Below are 25,724 nucleotides of genomic sequence, written 5' to 3' on the forward strand. Positions count from 1 at the left end.
AGACCACCCTCACCCTGCAGGGCATCAATGTTAAAGCAGAATTATAATTGCAGCCCAGCAATTAGCTGGACAGGATGAGTGCAAGCACAACCAGCCTAGGACAGTATTATTTCTTCTTTCTTATTATTATTTCTCTTTTTCCTTCGAATTCACAACTTGTCTGAGGGCTGTGTTCAGCTCTGCACTGAGCGGAGGCTGCAAGGCAGAGGGTTCAGCAGGGACTAAATTTGATAACGTTTTGATTTGGATACATGCTCAGAGGGCAGTAGATGGTGCTGTTTGTTCTCCCGGTAGGAGGACAGGGCGCTCATCCCTTCACCCTCACCAGCCAGGGATATATCCAAAGCAGAGAATAATTAACAGTTTAAGGGCCTGTCTTTCTCAGTACTCCAAAATTGACCTGGCTTTCCAGCTGGTTTTCATATGTCATGTTTCCAAGGGGTTGAAAGTACAGCCACCGCTCCAAAGAGGTGTTTAATTGGGACACCCCATTTCACAGCTTCTCTTGGCCCTCTCCGTCTTTCCCAGTGATTCTTCTTTGCATGGACAGTTTTACCACTGTATTTAGTACACAGCTGTTCATGAAACTGTGGCCTAGTGGTATTTCGATGATTTCAATGATGGGAATTTCCCAGGCAGATGTGATGTGCAGTTGGATGTCTGATCTCCCCTACGACCCAGCTGAGGGCACACCACCATGGCATTCACCAGGCTGCAAGGAGAGAAATGAGATTTTTGCTCAATTACATGTTTTTTGGCAGTGTGAAGGAGTGAGGGTACATTGCACTGAATGCAATGGTGGCTGTCCATGCAGAGAACCACTCTATTGTAAGTCTGCCCTAGGAGGAATTTGGTCTCCTGGTTTTAGTTTACTACTTTGTAAAGATATAATTATATATATATATATTTGTTTTCTGAGATTTGGAAACTGTGTGTGTTTACTGTGCTTAATGACTGGCTTCAGCATAGCCACATTCCTAATCAATTTTGCACCTAATTTTGAGGTGCTAAAGCACTACTGATGAATATATGTATCTAAAAGGCACTGAATGCCCAGGGGAATTAAACACGGGTAACAGGTGAGGCCAGCACATCCTGACATCACACAATGTGTTACAGCAGAAGATGATTGCAACTAAAATTCTAATTGCTTTTAGTGGCTGATTGCCGCTAGTGACATTTCTGTACAGCGTAAATGCTACGAGGTTTGTGCTGACAGCTCTACGACAGCTCTGGCCATCCTCAATAGGAGTGGAGCAGGCTGGTTGTTTGGGGAACGGTGCTAATAACCACATGAGCACCCAGATCACCCTGACTTTATGGAGCTCTGGATTGATATCGTTTGTGCTTGGCACACTCGGGCAAACTATAACAGAGGGTATTTGAGCTGCAGCGCGATACCATACTTCATCTGCAGGAAAGGAAAATTGCCAGAAGCTTTCAGCAGAAGATGCTGAGCAGTTCTGAGGCTGTCTTGAAGAGGACAATACTTCCCTCCGCCTTGGTTAGGTAAAGCGAGTCCTCTGCAGTCTAGGGATGCACAGGAATTATCCTCCTTACATCTCTGCACCTTGCTTTCACTATCTATTAATCAGATAGGTTTTTCTGTGCGGCAAGGAGGTGTGGGAAGAGGTTTGCAAACAGTGATGTCTGTATGGTGCTTAGAGATCCATGAGGAAACAGAATCAGGTTTCCTAGCAGTGGGAGGCTGAGATGGTAGAGAACCAGCCACACAAAATGCTGTTAAAGGATAAAATAAATGCTGAATGACAGCCTAGGCTGAGTTGAGTTTCCATAGCAAGGCTCACTGTTACACATGGAGGCCTTCCTTTGCATCACCTTGAACATGCTCTAGCTGCTGGAGAGAGAGGGCAAAAAGGGGACTGGGTTCTCATGGGCATTATCTCTCTGGTTGTCTCTCCACCCTCCTTTACCCTATGGTGGGTCAAATTCCTCCTTCTCTTCTCAAGGTTGAGTACTGGAGGTGGGGAGAGCCCTCAAATGTGCTGCCATTTCTGAGATTAATGCATCCAAAATTGTGCAAATATCTAAGATGTTCTGCTTGCTTCCGCAGCCCGTGCCAAACCGCTGCTGCCCTTCCAGCTCCTTCCTCGCTGCTTTGCGTGCTCACCACCGGCATTTGGGAAGCGATGTCCTTTTTTCCAGGCTCCAGTGGCGATGGAGGAGGCAGAGAATTTCAGGGCGCAAGTTCCTCTGCTCTCCCTGCCTCTAAATATGCCGTCCATCTCCTGGAGGGTAAAAATAAAGCAGCATTGTTTAATTTCTGGAAAAAGCCAGACGACAGTGGAAGGGGTCAGAAATATGCATACCAGCCCTCCCCGTCCCACTGTCTCAGCTGTTGCTTCCTGAGAGACAGAAACATGTGGTTGCTAAAAATACACCCTGCAAAGAGAATACATTCCCTCCCCAATAGGAGCGGATAAATTAACCCGAGTCCTAACATACACAACCGCTCGTGGCTGGGAGCAACAATTCCAAACGTGGGTTTTGGAGAGGGGTTTCCTAATGCAGCAGAAGACCCAGCCCTGCACCTTCTTCCCTGCCTAGGCTGCCAATATCGCACGGGAGATCTTCTCCTCCTGCTTTTCCTGCGCCCACCCCCTCGCCCTCCTATGGGAAACGGTGTGGCCGGGGGTGGGGGTAGGCCAGCCCTTTTATAAGCGTGGTCCTGTGGCCAGACGAAGTTGACAGGAGTGACGGGAGATTTGGCTAGCCCTGAGATACCCTGGGGGTCCCGGGGATGACTAAAGGGGGAATGGAGTCAGTCGAAGTGTTCACGTCTGAAGGCAAAGGCAGGGGCTTGAAAGCACAGAAGGAATTCCTGCCCGGGGATGTCATCTTTGCGGAGCCAGCCTACGCTGCCGTGGTTTTTGATAGGTAAGAGGGAAAAGTACTCATAAAAACCGAGATCGAAAGTTGTCTTGATGCAAAATGTCATCTGGTTGGGCGGGTGGAAGTTTGAAAGTGTCTGGATAGCATCAGAGAGGGGCGTGAAGGGAAGTCAGAAGCACTTCTTTAAAGTCACATCCATAGCTTGCAGTGAATATCCTTCCCGGGGCTCAGACCTGCTTTTTTAATTTAAATAAAGCACAATCTTCTTCCAGGATGTGACCTTGCAAGGTGCTCAGTGCTGTCAGCTTTTACCAAAGGCTGTGAAAGCTGCAAGTGCTTGGTGTCTCACGAAACTGGACCCACGTTACACTGCAGTGAGCTGCCAGGAGCGCGTGTAATTCAGTTCCAGCAACCTCAGACAGGCTTTGCTGAAGCCTCCAATGTAAAATGGGTGATAAAAGTGAGTTACACTGTGCTGTGCTCACGTGTGTTATCCCCCCCCATCCCTACACAGAAATTCATAGCCAGCTATCTTCAAACTAGAGGCTCCTGGGGATCTGCAAGTGGTGTTGCTTCTCTTCAAGTAATTTTATATTTCTGACTTGCTAAGTTAACTGGAGGCAGGTTTCTACATTCACTGTTGCGTGAGAGTAGTTTTAACCTTTTGTACATGTTGATATAGCCTGAAGCTAAATTTTGGTGCAGGTGCATTTTTCTTTTCTGCTGCTCATTTTAAGGATGAGCAGCATTCATCCAACCCGCACTGCTGGAGTGGCAGTGGCTGGTAGGTACCCACTTCTGCCCTTCAAATCGATGGAAAATTCACTTAATTAGCCTGAAAGCTAAACGACACAAAGAGACAATTTCTATGTTAATCTCCTAAATAAATTTAGTTTAGAGCCTCCGACATGAATGGAATTTGTTCAGCCTTATAATGCAGTAACCGAGAACAGAATTTGTCCCATTTTTTAATTTTTTTTCCCAAATTACCAGTGCCTTTAGCAAATGTTCTGCACACTAACTAGGGCAGTAGATGATCCTGCCCAGCTGGGCTTTCCCTGGCTGAATCAGTTCTGCTAATGGAGTCTGCAATTCAAGCAGAGCTCATACTTCTGTTTTAACGCTGGTCATCTTGGAGCGTTTAAGTGAAGTGCTACAGCTACAGCTGGTATGTGCTACTGTGTGATCTGGCAATAGCAGAGAATTAGGGATCAAATAGGAAGAAATAACTGATTTTTTTCGTCTTTCATTCACTTTTTCCTTGCCCTTTTACTCTCAGTGGATGAACATATTTGTGAATCTATGCCACAGCAACAATTACACTGTTTTTAATTTTTATTTTAATATGTCTTTTAAAGAGCTCACAATTAAAATGTCTTTTTGTTTGTTTGTTTTAAAATATTAAGTTCTTAAATTCTTAACCCCGAGTTCAATTACAGTAGCTAGTGACAAAAGCATCTCTCCTTGAGGTGTCCTTCTAGCTCTCATACTTTCATTGTGTCACTAGCTGGGATCTTGCTGTGATATTGCTTCAGAAGCTCCTATGAATGATGATTTCTCTCATATGCCTTATTAAAAATACTACTTAAATCACTGAAAACATGCTGCCTTTTGATTGCTGGTTGACAATTTCTGTTCTTCTACCTGAAATGTTGTGAGCGTGACGCACACAGAGCAGCCCAGGCTTAGATTTCCAACAGAAAACATCGGAAGGGGAGAGATGTGCTTCTCTTCTTAGCCAGCCTGTGGTTTTTTAACTACCAGAGCAGCAAGGAGGTGAACACATATCTCCTCTGCGAGTGCAGAGGATGGGGATGGTTTCAGTCATTCTTCTCTCTCCTGCTTCTTCATGCTGCCCTGCAATAGCAGCGGGCTCTCACCCTCCTGTGGCACATTTCATCGCAGGGCACTTTGTATGTGTCAGTGGTGAAATCCATTCCCCAAATCTCTGAAGCAGGCATTGCCAGCTGAATACTTCTCAGTTAGCACTCAGCAGGGGATATCCTGGGCCTGAGATATAAAGGGAGCGTTCATTTTTTCTCATGAAAACTGTTCTGACGTTTTTTCACACGCACACAGGGCTTTGGTTTTGAAGGTACCTTACACCACTGCCCCAGGGTGTTCAGTTGCATATAACTCCAATTGAATTGGAAATAATAAATAGAAGGGCAGCCTGGATCCTCCTGGCACCAGCAAGAGTAAATCCCCACTAGCCATGGTGGTTTTGCCCTGAGAGAACTGCTGTCACCGTTGCATCGGTGAAGAGTCCAATGAAGAGGCATCTGTTTTTCCATGTGTTTTTTCCAGGTCCTAAATTGGTATCGAGCCTACACTGTTGAAAAGGTGCTCAACCTGCACTGGGACACCCAAAGTCAGTCTGTCATCCTAATTACCGTCAGCATCTCAGTCTCTTGCTGAAAGCGGCATGTTTGTGAGTTATGGAAAGGGAATTCAAATATGAGTGGCTGGTAGGTTCAGTTTTTTGGCAGAGGTCCTGCCAAATAGGAGACTCGATTTTCCACAGAGCTCAGCTTTCTCTTGCGTATGAGGGAAGCACAAGAGTGCAGAGCGCTTTGAAAATTTGGTCTGTACTTAGCAGCTATTTTAGGAGCTCAGTTCTATGGGAAGTCTGGTCACAGGGTGGATGTGGAGCCCCGGTTTATGCTGGTGAAAAGCAAGTTCTGTCTGTTATTTATGTTGATGGCCGTAATCCTGTAATGACCACACTGCAATCTTCTGTGTGACTGCACGCAGTGTGGCAGCACAGCATCTTTTCTGGATTAGTGGGAGCAGCTCTTCAGAGGTACAGCATTGTTTTCTTGGTGTGGCCATACTATGGAAAATGATTCCACTAAGGTGGTCAAAGGGCACGAGCAGCTCTCCTACAAAGACAGGCTCACCTACCTTGCTGAGCCAAATGGCTCTCCAGACCCACTGAGTGTTTTGACCGGATCTCTGCTTAGTTAGGGCACAGATGCGGTGTCTAAACCTGCAGACTGCATCCCACCATGGAAACCCCTGAAGGTCCCAGGGACCTCAGTCATTGCAGCTTATGGGGACCTGTCCTTTTCAACCCAGTTGTAGTCATCTGAGCATCAGTGCCTGAGACTTCTGGTCCAAAAGTACAGCAAGCTCACAGTGAAGGTAAAGAAGTTTCCTACAGACATCAGCCAGCTCATCTCAAAGCTAACATTTTGCTTAACACCATGGTTCCCTGGTTGGCCATTACCTCCAACTAAAGCTTGTTCTTGTGCTCTGCTTATGTGCTGAGGTTTAATCCTTCCCTCCCTCTTCCCTCTCTCTTTGAAAGGTCTCCTTTCCTCACAGCTCCCCTCGGGACGGTGACATTCCCATTGCCTGGCCTCAATGTACAGTATGTGACCTTCTCCTCTAGCATGCACGTTGGCTCTCAAACCTGTAAGAGTTTACATTTCCCACAGGCAGGGGGAGGCCCGATATATTTCTGTCAACCTTCTCGTGCGGGGTTTGCTTTTTACCCAGTGGGATTTGAGAGAGAGTAGTCAAGGTAAACAGTGCCACGTGGTAGAAAGCCAAGATCACTCGGAGATCTGCTTGATGAGTGATGTATGAAGCAGACATTTTCCAAGGGAAATGTGGGGAGCTCTGTTAATGTAGCTGGGATGACCTAGGGATATAAGGAATGCAAAATTTTCCATAATAATATGACTCTGAAGGTATTATGGAAGCAATTTTTTTGAGTTGACATCAATAAAAACTGAGAGCTAATGTGATCATATTCCTTTTTTTAATTATTTTTATTTTTATATATTTTTTCCCTGGGCTTTGATTTTTTATTCCTAGTTCAAAAGCTTAAGTAAAACCGGGGAGAAAACTCAGCTTTTTGAAAGAAAACCACAGCCACACCTCTTTAAAATGAGGCTGAGAAAGCTTGTAATGAAAGGCTAAAAATAAGAAAGCCTAAAACAGCTCTAAAATAAATCATTCACTCAAATCAGATAAACTACGATGTGTCATCCGTGGCATTTTGAAGATAAAAGTACTGAGCTCCAACCCCCCACTTTTAAAGGAGCAAAGCTCTTCTTGCACTGATAATTCACCGTTACAAGTATCTCCAGGCGAAGCTGAGTATTGAATAGCTCCCTTCTTCTTTCCCTGCTGAAGGGGTGGGTGGATTTCCTTAGACTGCTGGGTTTAATGTGTTAAGACCTTGCCTTGAAAGCTAAGTTGACTTTGCCTACACCTTGGGCAATTTTTCTGCTGTCCTCTTCAAGCTGTTGAGGAGAGGGATGCTTAGCCAGCCAATAATAAATACGAAGCAGGTGGACTTAGGTGTAATTTATGTCATCTGCGTGTGTCATCTGTCATGTACAGAATAGAATAAACTCACTTTGAATAGTTTGTGAGCTCCCCAGCATGGCCAGCAGCTATTCTGCGAGCTCCTCCTCTGTCCCTTTGCACTGCAGCCATCTCACTTTGCCTTTCCAGCAGATGGGATGCTCTGGGGGCTGGGTGTGAAACGGCTGGCAGATAGCTGCCTCGGGCATGTTTCAAAGGCGAGGTGAATATATTTCCTACGGCAGTGCTCAGCCCTTTGACCTGGCAGGTCCGAGGGATCCGAATGCATCTGAATCCAATCCAGGCAGTCGCTGGAGCTGGTTGCTGCTTCTGCTCTGAGAGCCGTGCCTGGGGGAGCCGTGGTGTAGCTAACAGTGCTCTGTCACCTCTTGCATTAGTTGGCTGGCTTATTGAATCGCTGCTTTTGTGACAGGAGTAGCTGTGTGTCTCATCCGTGTAACACCAGAGCTCACGAGCCCCGCAGAGCTCAGCTCTGCTGACACTTGGACGAGAGGCCAAGGAAACCTGAGGCTCCCCAGAAAGTCATTTGGTGAGTCAGCCTGTGGCATCTGCCCTCCAAGTCCATCCTAAATCCCTGACCTGGCAAGGCCGGGATGGGCTGAAGAAATCACAGTGCTAAGGAAGATCCTGCTTTTGGCCAGGATAAAATAAAGATGTTCTCACTATCTACAGTACATGAGCACAGTGAGGCAGTGAATGAATGGCCGGCGGTCACCCTACAGGCCATGACGTACACTGGCACAACAAAAAGCAGTCTGATTGTACCTGTGTTAAAGCAAAGGAGCACAGTAAAGACTCTTTAAAGAGTCTTTAAAGGTTCAGACCTCCAGAGCTCCTGGGCAGGTGCCACACATCCCTTCAGGAACCTTCAGAGCTGCCTGGCTGTGCAGCATCCTGGCCATGAAGGAACGGCCCCCTTTGGATACATGAAGGCTGATATAACCGTAATGTTTGGTTGTGTTAAACACTTCCCAAGCCAGCTAGAAAAGCTTTCATAGACCAAGGAGAGATTGGATTTAACCTCAGTTAAGGTTCCCCACGCCCTTGGGGTACCTTAACTATTGCAGAGGGGATAACAGAGGAAGATGTGGACCACCGCAAGCCTTTGGTGTTGTCTGCCTCTAGGACAGATGGCATCAGAACCTGTCATAAGGTCAAGCCCTGGGACCAAAGGAGAGTCCCATTTTGCCATCTGCCTTCAGGGCATTTGTCTCTGAGCACCTCTGGCACAGCAGGGACTTGCAGGACTCCACCTGGGTGATTTAGGTGCTTACAGGGCCAGGCAGTGACTGAGCAACGTTTGTTGAAGATTTAGGCAAGGGGGCTCCAGTACCTGTGTCTCCCGATTTATTTATTTATTTCAGCACTAAGAGTAGGCCCCTGGAGGCCTGGCACATCACCAATACATCCATTCTTTTTTTAAACCATTCCTGAAAGCTGAGGATCTCATGAGAGTTTTGTGAGAAATGGGCTATTTTTTATACCTGCCAGCCTACGCAGATTACTATGAATAATCGTATCTGCAGTGTCACTGCCGTAAGAGCTGTTCTTTTGCTTCCTCAGGACATCTTGTATAACATTTTTTTTTTTTTTTTCTGGGGGGGGTGCATTTCTGCATCTCCTCAGAAACGACAGCTTTCCAGGGCTGGCAATAAGCTCCCCCAGTTAGGAAAGCTTTGGAAACGCTGGAAACCCTATACAATAAATAGCAAAAAGCAGAGACAATATTTTGGCATTTTTTCATTCTGAGAGAGGGGACCGGGGGGAGATAAGCCCCTATTTGTGGTCAGGGGTTCTGCTGCACCATATTCTCCTCCTGCAGGGAGAATCCTTTAGCTGCCTGCTCACTTGCTGACTGCCCCCAAAACATGTGAGTGGCAGGAGGGAGCCCCGCTCCCCTCAGGAGATATCTCCCCGTGCTTCCCGGCACAGCTCAACCCTGCGGGTTTTATCAGCTCCCTGCCTCTCCTTTGCCTTACAAGGAGCGTAATCTCTCTTGCACCTCTCTGCCCCCCTGACTTGACAGCTGACAGAGCCCAGCCTTGCATTTTTCACCACCTCCCAGCTCTTCCATTTGACTTAACGGAGCAGGCTGCATCCCCCTCCCCGGACACGCACAACCCCCTGCCCCGTGCCGACTGCTTGCCTTGCATCGGGCTCTCTCCGTGCACCAGCACGTCTCCTATCATTTCCCAAACCTCATTTTTACACGTGGCGCTGCCTGCTGCAGGTCATCCTGCTTTAAATCCATGGCCCTCTTCATCTTGCAAGAGCCAGCGCACGGGGTGGGTTGTGTCAGCAGCTCGTGCAATAGTGCCAGAGGAATGAAAATGCATTTTAAGTGTGCTGGGATAGATATAAACATGCATACATATGTTTATATATATGTATATAGAGTGGAGAGGCAGGACGGTCTTGTGACTGGGACTCTGGGGCTCTGGGGCTGATTCCCCCTTGTGGCAAAGTGTTCTCGTGTGAATCCCAACACAGTTTTTGTTTCCTCGTGCCTCAGTTTCCCTGCGGTGGGCAATAATGTTCCCCTGGCAATGAAACCTCAGTGGTCAGTGGGCTTTCTGCAATGAGGAGAGCTTTCCTTCTGGGGCTGGCAGTGTCTAAGCAATAGGAATTTGAATTCTTCCCTACTGTTGAGCCTGGTCAGAGGCAGAAGTGAAGCGTGAAGTTGCTGGAGAAGCTAATTTTGGGGGGCAGCAGATCAGGAAGGGAAAAGCCTGCTGTAGCAGCAAGGGGAAAGTCCCAAAGGGTCTCCTCCTCCTTCCCAAAAAAGCAAGTGCCAAGATAAAGCATCTGGGCATGTGAAATGGAGCACACGGGGAAAGTTTCCCTTTGATCCAGGACCCTGGGCACTCTTGGAGGGAGAATGTTGGGTTAGCTTTCATCTGTGCCCTCTGATATATTCCTCCCCCTTGGTTATAGTTACATACATACAATTGTAGGATGCTTCTTGGAAATCCTGTTTTGACACCCCCAAAGAAGAAACCTGCTCCTTTTGAAAGCTGTTTTCCGGCTGCCCCGTGGCTGTCTAACTCACAATAAACCACAGGAGCTGGAGTAGCCAGAGAGCAGCACTTGCTGCTGGCCAGAGAAAGACACGTCAAGCTTTGGGATTTGAAGGAGAAATGTGCATCACCAGCCCATCTGCAGGACAGCTTGAAGTGGCCTGAAGAGCACAGTGCTAAAGCTAATGCCAGACTAATCAGGGAGGTGTACTTCATGCCCTGAGAGCAGAGCACATCCTCACAGGCTCTGTACTTGTCATCTTGCTGTTTATGGGTGGCATATCCTGGGCCACCGACCAGCACTAAATCACTGATGTTCTCAGCTCAGCACCAGCCTGAATGATCTGTGATCCCTTGGATGTATTAATAAAAACCTTATGGTGGCCATAAATGCAAGTACGGCTCCTTAAACTCAGTATTTCAGTCCGCCCCATGTCCTACCCCACCCAGTGAGCTATTGAGAATTCATCTTTCCTCTGTATTCATCTGTTTGGTGCTGCTTTTCTATCCTTGGGCAGCTAAAAATCCACTCGACCCTTGGCAGTCGTGCTTAGGGGCTGCTGAACCTCCAGGAGCCTGCCTGGGATCCGCAGACCCATGCTAAGCATCTTTCTGGAGTCACCGGGGCCAGGAGAGCCCCAAACCCACCCATCCTGGAGCTGTGTGCTGCCGTGTCCTGCTGTTTTGGATGCGTATTTGTATGGTTGCTGCTCTGTTTTGAGCCACGGCCCCTGCAGGATGCGGGATGCAGGGCCTGGGATGGGTTCCAGCTCAGCCAAATCCGGAGGCTCTGCAGACAGATGAAGCTCTCAGGCTGGCTCGCTGCCTTCACATTGTTCTTCACGTTCGCCTGAGCAGGAGATTCATTAGGCATCTGCTTTCTGCCCAGCACGTGGGTGGCTGAGGCTTCAGCATGGGCCAGACAGGAAAGAAAAACAGGCCGAGAACCCTCCTCACAGCGGCGGTGCTGAGGAGGAGCAGACGAGCTGCAGACAGAAGGGCTGAGAGCTTTATTGCGTTCCTCCTTTAAACAAAATGTTTGCCTCTTTGGCATAGCCGAGCAGCTAAGCAACCTCAGTGTGCAAGTGGACAAGGATTAAACGACGTGTGGTGTTTCTGTGTCCTCCCAAAATGGCTGGGGGTCCATCCTGTGGGGTGGGAGGACCCCATGGGCAGGACCCTTGCTTGTGGAGCTGCCCATATCTCCAAGAAATGATCCCCTGTGTCCTTCTGTCCTTCCAGCCTGACACACGTCATCTGCCACACCTGCTTCAAACGCCAGGAGAGGCTCCACCGCTGCGGCCAGTGCAAGTTCGCCTACTACTGCGACCGCACCTGCCAGAGGGCCGCCTGGCTGAACCACAAGAACGAGTGCTCCGCCATCAAGAGGCACGGCAAGGCACCCACCGAAAACATCAGGTGGGAGCTGGACCCAGGGCCGGGGCTATTAACAGGCCTTGGGGGCGATGGGAGAGGATGGGGCGTCCCTTGGGAGAATTACAGAACCACAGAGTCACAGAACTGTAGGGCTTGGAAGGGACCCCAAGAGATCATCGGGTCCAACCGCCCTGCCAAAGCAGGTTCCCTAGAGCAGGCTGCCCAGGTAGGTGTCCAGACGGGCCTTGAATATCTCCAGAGAAGGAGACCCCACAGCCTCCCTGGGCAGCCTGTCCCAGCGCTCCGTCACCCTCACCATGAAGAAGTTCTTTTGCGTGTTGGTGCGGAACTGCCTGGGCTCCATTTTGTGGCCATTGCCCCTTGTCCTGTCCCCACAAACCACTGAAAAGAGGTTGGCCAAATCCCTCTGTCTCCCACACTTCAGGTATTTGTAAATATTGATAAGAAAGGTGGCAAGGAAGAGCTGGGTGTCCTGCCTTGGGTAGGCTGGAGGCAGGAGCTGCTTTGGGGAAGGCCAGAAGCATCCCTGAGCTCACAGGCTGGGGATCTGGAGGATGATCTGTGGTGTGACAGGGTTGTGACTTTTTTTTTTTTTGGTGCTGGGCCCCAAAAACTCTACTGCAGCTGAATGTGGTGAGGCGAAGCCACCTTGGGCAGTTTAGGAGGTGGGGAAAATCCAGGAGAGGCTGAGAGGAGCTGGGCTGGTCCCCAGCTTGCCTCCAGGATACACTGATTTAGATTCACGTCCTGGTAGGAAAATAACAGGAATCCCCAGGGAAATGGGGCCTGTAACACTTCAGATGAGAACAGAGACACCACTGAAAAACCCCACACCTTCCTTTCCTTCAAAACTCCTGGATGGGGCCAGCCACCAGCCAGCAGATGCAGGACCCGTCCTATTCCCACCCCTAAAATAAATTTTGGTGTCCCTCCGTCCCTGTCCTTGTTCTGGAGGAGCACGTAGCTGGCTCTGCTGGTGCACGGTGCTCGGGGCTCTCTCCTGGCCAGGTTGGCAGCTCGCATCATGTGGAAGATGGAGAGGGAAGGCAGCGGGCTGTCGGAGGGCTGCCTGGTCTCCATCGATGACCTGCAGAACCACGTGGAAAACTTTGGCGAGGAGGAGAAGAAAGACCTCCGTATTGACGTGGAGAGCTTCCTGGAGTTCTGGCCACCCCAGAGCCAGCAGTTCGGCATGCAGTACATCTCCCACATATTTGGAGTGGTATGTCCGAGGGCTGGGAGGGCAAAGGGGGGCTGCTTTTAGTGCCATGGGCTGTGCCAGGTGCCCAGAGGAAGTCTCATACCAACCCTTGATGATATCTGACTTAATTAATGAATACTGCCACACTCCCCATTTGCACTCACGTGGAGAAATTGAAGCACGGCAAGGTCAAGGTCTGGATTTTTCATCTGTCTAAACATGCAGGCAAGTGGCTATCTTAACTGCAGGTGCTGCACCAGCATCACAAGTCCCACTAGGTACAAGCCTGCACCTAAGAGCTAAGAAAATCTGTTTAAATATATATTTTGAATATGTATACTTAAGTAGTATATAGAAGATCCATTTTAGTATATGCATTAGTCTATTATATATCGTATACATTACATTTTTGCATATATATATATAAGTAGATAAAATATACAAAATATACTTCATAATGTCCTTTCCTAACATGTTAACTACACATTTTTGTCTTAAGTGTAGCAGAGAGGGAAATTCCCCGAGGCCAGTTCAGGCTGAGCAGCTCTGCCCGCAGCCCTGGCACAGACTGGCATATCCCAGGCTGTGCTAACCCCATGGGACATCGTTTTCCCCTGGGGGGACACAGAGCATCCTTTGGTACCCACCCCGCAGAGCAAATCCAGCCCACTGGGCACAGGGAGAGCCACGTGCTAGCGACAGGCACGGCTTGCCCATGTAGCAGTAAGGCAGTTTGGATGAAGCACAGCGTTAGATAAGAAAGGAAATAAAACTATTAAGGGATTAAAGCAATTAGCAGCAGAGTTAATGATTTCCTTTGGTATATCCTATCGTACTTGCTTTTTGCAAATTCTTTACTTGTTTACGTTTGTGGCTCAAAACTCTTCCCTAAACAATTGGTATGTGACAATGTATGGTACAGAAAGTCATAACCACTCATTCTTGGTATATACGTCACCCCAAAGTAATCATTTTGAAAATTCATTGCCTGGGACTCATACCAAACTGCTGCAATTGGTTTTTGTCAGCTCTGGGGGCCACCCAGCAGACGTGTGCCCAGGCTGAATGCAAAGTTAATTTCCGACACTGACTCCTGATTTTTAAGCATGAACTTTGCTTTCTCCAAATGCTCTGCCTCAAATTCATTCTCCTGTGGCCTTTTCCTGAATTATCTGCAGAAAGCCAATATAAGGAAAGCAAAGCACGGTCAGACAAAATATATCTTAAGCATCCTGAATGAATATTGCTGCAGTATTCTGCAGCATTACTCAGCCCTGCTCTGAGCTGGTCCATCTGCTGGAGTCCTGCATCGCATGTCTTCTTCTGATGCTTTATCCCAAATAAAGATGTCATTTCTGCAGTTACCTCCTACAACAATCTTATAGGCAATGCTTCTTTCTCCCTAAAGTTTGGGGATGATAGAGATGCACCTCTCCTAACCATCAGCAGGAGCCGAGACATCCTGAGTGTAGCTGAGCTCAACTTTTTCTCCTTTAATGCTTCTTCCTGCCTGTGTTTTGGGACTAGATCAACTGCAATGCCTTCACCCTCAGCGACCAAAGAGGACTGCAAGCTGTTGGTGTAGGAATCTTCCCCAACCTCTGCCAAGCCAACCACGACTGCTGGCCCAACTGTACTGTCATCTTCAACAACGGCAAGTGAGTGGGTTTCTTCCCTCGGGCACAGCGGGGATGCATCCTAACAGGCAACTCACATAACAGACTGCTAACCCCAGAGCACCAGATCCCTGCCCCAGAAAATCTATTCATTCTCGTTTCCTTTTGTAGTCCAGAACCAAAAAACCCACAGGATTTTCTTTCTAAAGAGGAGCTGTTCTCTTCTCTCCTTGTTATTTAAAAAATTGAGGCACCAAGCAAATGCACACAACTTATCAGCAGGGCTTGACCTCAAATCCAGCAAACCAGCAAATAATTTTCCCCGTGCGTCTTGAAATCAGACTCAAAATAGACAGATAAAGTGGTAAGTAGCTGACTAGATCACTTTAATGGAAGTTTTATTTATAAACAGTTAAGGAACAGTTTTGGTTAATGAATTATTAAAGATTATATTGAGTCCACAGTCCAAGAGTTTTTCATAACCAAAGCTTGCAGTCAGCTATATCACTGTTACTGATGTGCTTATAGCCATCTCTAACACAAGTCCTCATCCTTGTGAGAGCATACAATCTCTATTAATTACTGATTAACTATTTAGCAACGGGTTCTTAATGGCAAACGTGACTGTTATCTGCAAACTGAGTCATGTGCGAGTGCAGGATACTCCAAGGTGCCGTGCATTCCCCATTGCCACCCAAACCCTGTAAGGAAACATCTGCAGGACGTGTGAGATGGGAAGAGGGTGAGAGCATGGCGGGGAATGCAGGGAAGCCCTGGCAGAGCTGGGAGCAGAGGCTGCTGCTCTTAGGGCTTGGGGCAGGGATGGGAGGGATGCTCTGCCCTCTGCAGCCTCCTCCCAGGCCAGAATGGGCATAAACCATTGCTGATCCAGCAAGTGCATCGGGTGCAAGACATTAGCTGATTGCCAAAAACTCCACAGCCACAGCATTTCATCAACATTTTCTGCTGGGTCTTAAGATTTTATAAATTCCTGTGTTCAGCAAGCTTCAATGCTGAGCCTAAAAGGTGACTCCGCAGCCTCCTCTTCTTTAATTAGTGTGTTGCTTGCACACTTCAGTTCTCACAGCCAAAAAACCCTATAAGCTCCCACATGTGGCCTGTTGCTGACTTGAATAAACCTCAACGGTCTGCTTGGGTTGTGCAACTGGCCAGGTTTCTTGTCCTTCTGTGGAAACCTGGTGATAAGAGCAGCTACTGCTGCAGGAGCTGAGCTCTCAAACAATGCACAGGGCACAATCCCGGGTTTGGGGAGCCACTAAACTCATCACACTGCACACCCCTCGTTTCTGATATCCCAATCTAATTTCCATTTCATGCTATGCTTTGTAGAGCATGAGTACTGATGGTGGTGGTGATGTTTCTGGTCTGTGCAGGAGAACTAGCCCCAAACAGCAAATGTCAGGAATGGGTTTTGCTCATCCTCTGGCTGACAGCACTCCTAAAATCACAGTGCAGGACAGCTGTCCCCCGAATCTGCTGCGATAGGGTTACAGCAGCTGTAGAGGAAAAGCAGAGCTCTTTGTGCCCTCACGCAGCGAGACACGAGCCAAGCGCCGGGAGCCCCATCACCCCCAGCCCAGACGATCCCAGTTCGCCCAGTTCCTTTCGTTGTACTTGCACCCGTGTAAACTGCAGATGTCTGTTTTGTCTTTCAGTCATGAGGCTGTAAGATCAATGTTCCACACACAGATGAGGTGGGTCACTCCTGAGAGCATCGTCCTTCCCCTCGCCCCATACCCTCATGCCCTGTGTTAACGAAGCTGCAAACAGCACTGAGCAGCTCCAAAAGCCCTCCGTTTGTGGACAATTTCACCTTCTCCTTTTTCCAAACTTCTATTCCTCCCCTGTGTAAAGCCCCACTAAACCCAAACCTCACTTAACTCTGCATTTTGTGGTAAATTAAAACAATAGCAGTAATGCCTCCCCGACTGCAAATTCCCTCCCTTCCCTTCCAACCTTTCCCGTGGCTCCCTCCCTTTCAGTATTTCCCCTCCACTTCTCATTTCACCCCCCAGCGACCGCAGCGAGAGCATGAAAGTCAGAGCAAGGTCTCGCTAATCTTACACGGCCCAAAATAAAACCTTGCGTACTACGAGATGGGAAATGGCTGCATTACTGACATACTAAACAGCCCACGTTTCTTGTGCAACAGACAGTGCCCTCTGAATGCACTGACTACAATAGCAATACCATGAGGTGTAGGCTTCATCCCTCTTTTTTTATGATAATGCCTGATTAATGTTTTACCTTTAATGATGCCACTGTTACCTGATCTGAGCATTTCTCTTTTCATGAAGAATTCACTAAAACATGTGCAAACAAACAAACAAAAAAAAACCACAAATTTTCTGCTTATCTCACTTCACCTGGTATGTTATAGTCAGTCCAGTTAAAGGGACACTGTTGTCTTTAAACTTCAATTTCAAACAAGCAGGCAATTTCCTCAAATCAGAGGCGAAAGACTTTCGCAGTGCCTTTCCTCACCATTGACTCAGAGCATTACAAAGAGGACCATAAAAATGGGCAGATGAGTTTTACTTCTGATTAAGGTTCCTATTCCTGAGCTTTGAGTTCCCTGAGCTCGCAGTGCCCGTGCCCACACCTTTCAAGGTCTGAGGAGCTATCTCGGCCGACAGTGTCTCTTTAACTGTAGCATTTAAAATATACCATCTGTGTCCAGGCTTGTCCGAAACGCTATCAATCCCCTCGACCCAAGGGATCACGGCTTAAAATACACCTACGGTGCTTAGACTACCAGGGGCATCATAAAAGTCAAGGCTTGCTTCTGCTTCTCTGGTTGCATGACTAACGTTAACGAGGATCCCGTTAAGTGTGAAGGGGAACGTTTCTGTGTGTAACTTTCGGATGGAAACTGCTCTGATTTGTGCACTTTCTCCTGGAGAAGCGGGTCGCACCTTTCTCCCGGGGGCATTTTCCCGTGGTTAGGGCAGAACTGATAGCTGCCCATCGTGATGATGACATGTTCGGTGATAAATTTAGTATGGAATATGCTGTTGATGTGAGCTAACGCCCAGAGAAGGTCAAGACCATCCTCAAAGAGTAGTTTTCACAGCAGTTTAGCACAGCAGACAGACTTAGAGGTATGCCCCTTGAGGGTTTCCTAATGGGAATTACAGTGCCTTTACAGAAATATGATCATGCAGGAGAAGTTCCCCGCATCCAACCCAGAAGATGCACCTGGGTATGTTTTTGGACCTTCACTTTGGACCTTCACTGGTCCTAAAGGACCTCGTGTTCAGGTGGGAGCCAGCAACCCCCCTTGGTTGCATAAAACATACCACAGGGTGCAGCAGGATCAGGCCACCGATGGTGGAAGACCCCTGGGTGACTCCCATCCTGGTGGCCTCACTGTCCTGAAACTGATGTGCCACTGCCCTGCTTTTAGCCATCAGCCTTGCCATGGTGCTCAGTCCAAGCAGCTCCTCGTCCTGGTTAGGCAGCTGGGCATCGCCTAGAGCCTTCTCCTAAAACACGGAGCTGAGCTGATACAAACGTCCTGGCTTCTGGATGAGCCCTAGAGCAAGGCACTAGAAGATAGGGAAGCAGATGGGTATGGAAACGCCACTCACAGGGGGTGTTTCTGGGTTAATTCTTCAGCCCTACGTGCTTATCCAGACCCTGAGGTGGAGAGGTGGCCCAGAGTAACTGAGACATTTCTCTTTCTGGAGATGAACAGCAAGGGCATTGAGATGCTTTACAGGGAAAAGAGTTGAAATAAAGGCAGATGCAAAGATCTGACCTTCCAAAGTCCTGTCAATTTGCAAGGGTTTGCCGTGGATTTTGGTTTGGTAACAGATTTGGTGATTTCCTTGTGTTTGATATTGGCAGTAGGCATCGGATCAAATGGGCTATAATAGAAAATAAACCGTTCCCAGTGAACCGTTCCTAAGGGTCTATGTAGAGATGCACGAAAAGGGTTAGGGCTTTTCCAGCACCCAGCGGGAACATCTCTGAGCTTTTCTGAGTGAAAATGATACCGAAAGCAGCCCGGCTTGGGATCTGGGAGTCTGGCCAGGGATGTGCAAGCAGAACACAAGCGGCGCTTAAAAAAGCCCCAAAGTCCAAACTCAGCACTTTGCAAGGCTCGTCGTGTACTTCTGATCTCAGGGTTCTCTTCTGGCAAGATCCCTTAAATCATAATAAGATTTTATGCCTAAATGTACCCCTCAATTCACCCTGAATGGAGCACTTTCTGCTTTCCAGTGTATCCCAGACAGGGACTGGCAGAAGGGCAGGAGAAACTGGTGTGGCTGTGTTTTCACTCCCTATTCAGTTAACTGACTGCTGCACATCCCTGCATTGCTAAAGCAGTACCTTAGGGCAAGGGCTGTTAGCAGGATTTGTCCCCGGTGCCTCAATGGCTGCATTCACTTCTCCAAGCCCTTTTCTTGCCTTCTTCACACCCAGGATCGAGCTGCGGGCACTGAGCAAGATCTCCCCCGGGGACGAGCTGACCGTGTCCTACGTGGATTTCCTCAATGTGAGCGAGGAGCGGCGGAAGCAGCTGAAGAAGCAGTATTACTTTGACTGCACCTGTGAGCACTGCAAGAAACAGATCAAGGACGACCTGATGCTGGCGGTGAAGGAGGGGGAAAACAAGGTATGGCCCTGCGGTGCCCAAACCCAGAGGTGGTTCCGTCTCCTCCACAGCCTGGGGACACCCAGGAGCAGCAGAGGCAGGTTTTGGCAGAAGCCCGAAGAGTGCTAATGTGAAAAATGAGGTCAGAACTGAAACATTATTGAGCGCAATGCCAACTCAAACGCACCGTGCAAGGTTGGTTTAGTCCCTACTGTGCAACGTACCTACAGCTTTTCAGTTTTAAAAAGCCCACAAATGTTGCCCTTAACTCTAACCTAACAGTCCAGCAACAGGCAGCATGCTAAAATCTTGGAAAATAAGGTCTAGAGTGGAGAAAAATGTTGACATTTAGATTGGGCTTTTTGTGAGGAGCTGAATGGAATTGAAGTTTTGAACAGCAGAACAGGGGATAATATATTATTCTGATATATATATGTATTATATATATACCTATAATTCATGATGACAGGACTAACTGGCCCTGCTGAAGCTGTGGTATTTGTAAAAGATGTACCATCACGCTGGCTCTGGGAAGGTGGCAATCTGACCCTCCAGCCCTCATCTCACCAGCCGGTCACAGCGAATTTGATCTTTCCCCTGGCATTCCTCTGTGCATGGCTGCTTTGGGCAGACTTACTGGGAAGAATTAGTGTGTTGGCCCATTCATTTTCCAGTCACCTGTGTTTTCTCTGGAGGCCTGGCAAGTCACTGAGTGGGAGGGCTGTGTCTTGCTGTCGGCATTAGGATATGTTGCTTGGCCAGCAGCTCCAATTTCTGAGCATGCTGGTAGCTGTAAAATCTCCTTTTTGACTCCTCTGCTCAAGGATATAAGTGCATTATTATTATCATTATTATTATTATTTTTAATCTGTGGCAGTTTTAGTTTAGGGGGTTTCTACTCCTGGAAGCTTTACAAAAAGCAAGCTATTGCAAAAGACATCGATATATAATCCCTTTTCCAAATTATCAAGCTTCATTTTAGAGCTAATCCTGGCTACTGAAGCTCCCCACATTTAATGTAAAGCTGTCGCAGAGGTAGAAGACCTTTCATCTGACTTCTCCTAGAAGTATTCTCAAACAGCTCCTGCTATGGGCTGCATAAAAGAATCCCAGCCCCGCTCTCAGGAAGATCTCAACACCTCCTGTGAGGTAGCGTCCCCTTTTTGTGATCCTTCCAGGTGCCCTGCAGTGCAGCAGGAACACATGCACTTTCTGATACGTGTGCTCCACCATCTAAAGCTGGCATTAAAAAAAAAAACAACAACAACTTGTAATTATGCCAGGTGCGTGATTTCAGCTATTAAAAATACCCTCCTGAACAATAAGTATCCGGACTGAGCTCACCCGCAGAGCACGCTGGCTGTATCGCATTCCCTAAACCCAGGCTCGCGTTCCTGACAGCAGCAGAGCTCACAGCTGCGTGGAAAAAGCTCCCTGAATGTCTGCAGGATTGACACCTCGCATCCTCAGCAGCCGCTCCGGCCTCTGGTCCATCACCCCTTCCAAAGAGCAGCATTGTTTATGATGGCAACAGGATTAGGGGGCTAGGAAATGCAGGAGAGGGGTTTTAATAGATAAAGCTGCTGTGGAAGTGCTGTGAAAGTGCCTATTCTGGGAGTCTGTGCTCAGACAGCAGAGCAGATCTGCACTGACGTTAACATTGCCTTTGAAAGTGCTCTGGCCACTAGGACACCCCGTGCACTGCTCAAACAGCTGCTACGATCTGATTAGCTGTGATAGATCCTGTCTAATAATATAGAATAATAAATCATAACACATATATACACGTCCATGAACATATGGGGCCTATAGTTCTGAAAAGTTACTGGTTTTCTTCTGCACTAAATTTTCAAAAGTTTGAAGATGCAGCTTTGAACAGCTCAGAAAAGCAGAGGATACCTGACGGTGCTGGATAAAGGTATTTTATATTTCAGCATGAAATGGAGGGCAGCTAATTAGGGGCTGGTTAGTGTTTGGTCAGGCATGCCTGGATGTGCATCATACCTGGATGTCTTCCAATCCACGGTGAAATCCAAACGTCTCTGAGGTATATGGGGAAACACATTTCACTCTCTGGATGTGACTAAAATCTGAAGTAAACTGTCATGGGATATTTAGATCTAAAGAGAGCAGAATAGGTAAAATTTAGTAATATAAGCTTTCCTATCCTTATTCCACCTCGTTTCATCTCATTTATTCCAGGCATTAGGGGTGCCTGGTACACACTGACCGGTGGCTGTTCACCTTCTCCCATTTTCACAGCCTCTCTGGTGTCTCATGAGGCCTCCTGGTAGCAGGGCTGCTTCTGTCCTTTCTCTAGAGGAGAGAAGCAGAGGAAAGAACTGAGGATCCATGCCAGATGTCTATGGCTGCTGCCCTGATGGTGGCCCAGCCGTGCTCTTGCTGAAGCCAGTAGGATCTTCACCCCTGAGTTTGGTTATGGGGTGGTTTCAGGCCAGGCCTTGGGTAGGCCTGAGGAGGCACCCAGCAAACCCCGCCAGCAGCAGAAACCATGGGTTTTCCTCACCAGGTTTCCTAATTTTGTCCCCAGCCCTCTGCAGAGACGGTGAAGGAGGTTATCCAGTTCTCCAAGGACACGCTGGAGAAGATCAACAAGGCCCGCCTAGAGGGAGTTTACCACGAGGTGAGTCCCCGTGCTTTTGTACACGTAGTGCTACGGACAGCAGGTCTCGCCCCTCTTTGAGTCAATGATTTATGGGGGGAAACAAAGCCCCATCTCTGTAACCTGAATGTCCCCAAGTGCCTCTTGCCCTCTAGGCAGTTGGAATCACAACACAGAGGAGAGATGGACATGGGGCAGTGCTTGTCTGCAGCCCCACGGGGCGATCGGGAGCATTCCTTGCATCAAGCGTGGTAGGAGGTTGGGTGGATGGCATGAGGGGTATAATCACATCTTCCTCATGAGGGCATGATCTGAGCCCCAATCATCTTGTTAGACTGATGTTTCTGGACAGATAAAAGCATATACTATCTTCCCCAGCCTTCACAGAGCCTGGCTTGTCCTCTAGGGCTGGTGTGGACCACACAACACACAGGTTTCTGGGGGTCAGATTCAGGCTAATGATGCTCTGGCTTTATTTCCCTGCTTCCCCTGAATGTAGGTTGTGAAATTGTGCCGTGACTGCCTGAAGAAACAGGAGCCTGTGCTGGGGGACACGAACCTCTACCTCCTGAGGATCCTCAGCATCGCCTCTGAGGTGCTCTCCTACCTCCAGATGTTTGAGGAAGCAGCTGACTACGCCAAGAGGATGGTGGATGGCTACATGTATGGCCTTGCCCTGCTTTCAGCAGCTCTCTGTGGTTGTGCAATGTTAGGCAGCGTGTTACAGAAATTATCTTCTTAGTCTGCTCCCACCAGGACAGCAGTAGTGACATTTGGATTTGGTCCTGATTATATCAGCAGATAGAGAGCCCCTTCCTAAATGCACAAGAGCTCCCAGATACCTCAAATTACTGAATTGTATCTGCCAGGTGGTTTGGGTCATCTTTCATTAGCCTCTTTGATGTGTTCAGAAGCATCTCAGGGCTGCCCTGGTAGCAAAGCACAGAGCTTGGGTGCAGGACAAAGAGACCATTGCTTCAGGGCATGGTCTGTTCCCCTGCAACCTGCAGGAAGGAGAAGTCATAGATAAAAGAGATGATAAAATGTGTCAAATGAGCGTCACTCAAGATGCCCCTTGAATATCTGGATTTGGGCCTTGGCTAATGAAAATCTGATGACTATTGCATTCTCAATTTAGGCCTTCATTAAATCTCTGATTTTATGTTTTGTGCCATCTGGGCTGTAGGGTCAGGTCTGGGTTTTGTCTGTGCCAAAATCCTGTGGAGTGATAAACCTTGCAATTCTCCAATCCAGATGTCCAGCTCACACTGTCTGCAGGTTGTTCACCCTCTTTCACAACATCTCGTGTCCCTGTGTAACTCATGTCCTACTGACCCTTTTTAAGCGGGGCTGCACGTTTCACTGGCACCAAATTCAATAGGGTATCCACCTGAATACACAGCCCGCTCTTTGGAAAACGTGTCACATCATTGGCAAACATTTGGGAACTCAGATCTCTCCTGAACTAAAATTACTCAATGCTTTTCCAGGAAAATATACCATCCCAACAACGCGCAGCTGGGGATGGCTGTGATGCGGGCAGGAGTGACCCATTGGCATGCTGGCCTCATCGAAGCCGGGCACGGCATGATCTGTAAAGCCTATGCCATCCTCCTGATAACCCATGGGCCTTCCCACCCCATTACCAAAGACCTGGAGGTAGGTGTCAGGATCTCCCTTGTCTCTGTTATCTACCTCGGTACAGTTCCATTCATGATCATGTTACAGTCTGCTGGAAAATGCACGTTCCTTCCTAGTGGAAATTTTAATCCCTGAAAAATAGCTTTTACCCAGCACCAGGACATGCATTAAAAATAGCCAGTGAGCCCCTGAATCTTTTTTTGAAACTGCTGTGCCCAAGGACAGAGGCTCCCATTCTTCAAACAGCCTGATTGCATTGCTCCCAGATGGATGGCGTTACGGTTTGACTATATCAGATTACGTATGGGGCCTGTTCCCAGCTTACCAACCAAAATATTCTCCATCTTATATTGGTGACCATTCTTCTTTATTTACCCCTCCCCAGTCCTTCTGGGCTGCAATGCATTTTTATTCTCAAATGACCAATAGATCTATACCTTAGCTTAGGGCCAAGACCTGCAGATCCCTGAGGAATTGTATCTGCTCAGCTGTGATGAACTCCTTACAATTGCATCTGGGGATTGATCGTTTCTTTAACCTTTAACTCACCCACTGTGACCTGCTGGCTTTACAGAATTCTCCTTTATTAGCCAAAAAAATTACACAACACCAAATGAAATATTTCATCGATGTCTTAGTCCCCGTTACAGCAGAGCTATAATCTTAGTGCAATTTTATGTCATCAGGAAAATAATTATCTTAGGCCTGAAGCCAAACTATCTGTTGGCTGTTTGCCTATATATATATATATATCAGGGTGTGAGGCTCCAGCACCTCCATTTCCCTTTCCAGTTTCTTCAGGATGAAAATAGTGAATATATGACACATGCTTACTTCTGTGTTCCTAAAGAAGGTTGAAGAAACTCACAGGTGTAAAAACATTTCCTAAAATCCCTTCTGAACCTATGCCACAATGCAGCACCATGAATGACTGCTCATGGTGAATCCAGGGATGTTTGGGAGCATGAAGTTTCCCAGCAGAAGAGCTGGGTGCAGGAAGGACTGATGTCTTCTTCACCTTCATGGCTCACAGGCAACCAGGACTGAGAAAGTAAATTCTGTCTGTGTCCAGCCAGCCTTGGTCCTGCTTTTGGGACACCTGGAAAAGGTGTCCCAAAACCCTTAGGAAAGGGTTTTTCACTTGAAAGGGTTTTTTCACTTGCTTTGAGATCCCCCATGTTGTGTCCCTCAGGTCATGCGTGTCCAGACGGAGATGGAGCTGCGCATGTTCCAGCAGAACGAGTTCATGTACTACAAGATGAGGGAAGCTGCCCTCAAAAACCAAAAGATTCAAGTAATGCCTGAACCCAGCAACGAGACCGCACCCAGCCTCTTCCACAAGAAGGAATAGACCCTGAGCTTGAAACAATCATGCCTGTGGGGCATTGTTGCCTGTGGCACCTGGGGAACGTGATCTATGAACGAGACACATCCATAAGGATTGTTTCCAGTGGCACCAGTCTGAGAGCATGGACCTGCTGGGGGAGAGGCCTGAAAAATCTTCTGAGGGCTCAAAGCAGAGGAGCTCTTGGCAGAAGCAACATCCTTTTTCTACCACTAACATTAAAAATCCAAGCAAGAAGCCTGTTTTAAAATTATTTACATTCTTATTGAAAGCCTGTTTCGCTCTGAACCTGAAGTCCTTGGTTATTTTTAAAATTGTTTATTTTGAAATATTTTTTCCATCACTTCCCTGTGATGACATCACTTCTTCCCACTGATGCCTATGGGTGGTTGGCCAAGGGATGGTAGAAGTAGGAAGCTGATTCCAAAAAGAGTCTTGGGCATTGAGTGCAGCGTGGCTGAGATTGTATTTTGTGGAAAGTGATGTTTTTCTGATAAAAAAAAAAAAAAAGATGAAGAATTATTCTGCAGCTGACACAGGTACTAAAAATCCCTACCTGCTCCTCAGCAGAATAGCAAGGAAAAAAAGAAAAAACGCGCACACAAAAAAACAAACCACAACAAGGCTTTTCCTCTTCTCAGAGCTTTTGCTGATGCTCTCCAGCTCTAAGACAAGCTTGCTGGAGACCAACATACGCTCCCTAGGTGCTGTTGAGCTAAGTCCTTCTATCTGTCCATGGGCTGCAGAAGGAGGTGTGGAGGCACTGGTGGTGTTTTCCTAACATCAGCTTTGAGTGGCTGTGAGACCACCATCCTAGACAGGTCCATCACACCAGAAAACACCCATTTCCCAGGCAAGTTCCCAATCAGCCTCCAAGCACAGGGCTTGGAAAAGGCAGCTAAGAAGGAAGAATTTCCTCTCTCCTGCCTGTCAGAAATCCAGGTCTTCACAAAGCCTCCAGCAGCAAATGAGAAAGTCTCTGCCGTGCACAACCAGTGCTGGCCTCTCCTGCCAGCAGAGAATACCCAAAATTTCAGCCCAGAAGAAGGAGTTCAGTGCCAGTAACCCAAT

General features: G+C 47.8%; 1 protein-coding gene across 2 annotated transcripts; it reads left to right on the forward strand.

Annotated features, from left to right (window-relative positions):
* The first annotated feature begins 2,454 nt into the window (after window positions 1-2,454).
* On the forward strand, window positions 2,455-24,941 carry SMYD1 (SET and MYND domain containing 1). Of its 2 annotated transcripts, XM_005023290.6 has the most exons (10): window positions 2,455-2,898; window positions 11,451-11,627; window positions 12,615-12,828; window positions 14,335-14,465; window positions 16,100-16,138; window positions 18,873-19,065; window positions 21,596-21,688; window positions 22,167-22,330; window positions 23,158-23,326; window positions 24,501-24,941. In XM_005023290.6, the coding sequence occupies exons 1-10, from the start codon at window positions 2,762-2,764 to the stop codon at window positions 24,657-24,659; spliced, it is 1,476 nt and encodes a 491-aa protein (XP_005023347.4). In that variant the 5' UTR covers window positions 2,455-2,761; the 3' UTR covers window positions 24,660-24,941. The 2 variants fall into 2 exon arrangements, with proteins under 2 accessions (XP_005023347.4, XP_005023349.4); XM_005023292.6 differs by lacking the exon at window positions 16,100-16,138.
* Window positions 24,942-25,724: the final 783 nt, after the last annotated feature.

This window comes from Anas platyrhynchos, chromosome 4, assembly GCF_047663525.1.
Source record: "Anas platyrhynchos isolate ZD024472 breed Pekin duck chromosome 4, IASCAAS_PekinDuck_T2T, whole genome shotgun sequence".
Taxonomy (NCBI): domain Eukaryota; kingdom Metazoa; phylum Chordata; class Aves; order Anseriformes; family Anatidae; genus Anas; species Anas platyrhynchos.

Coding starts and splice junctions, on each gene's coding strand:
- SMYD1 (XM_005023290.6), top strand. CDS start 2,762: ATGACTAAAGGGGGAATGGAGTCAGTCGAAGTGTTCACGTCTGAAGGC. Junction 22,331..23,157: donor AGGATGGTGGATGGCTACAT/GTATGGCCTTGC, acceptor ATGCTTTTCCAG/GAAAATATACCATCCCAACA. Junction 23,327..24,500: donor CCATTACCAAAGACCTGGAG/GTAGGTGTCAGG, acceptor TGTGTCCCTCAG/GTCATGCGTGTCCAGACGGA.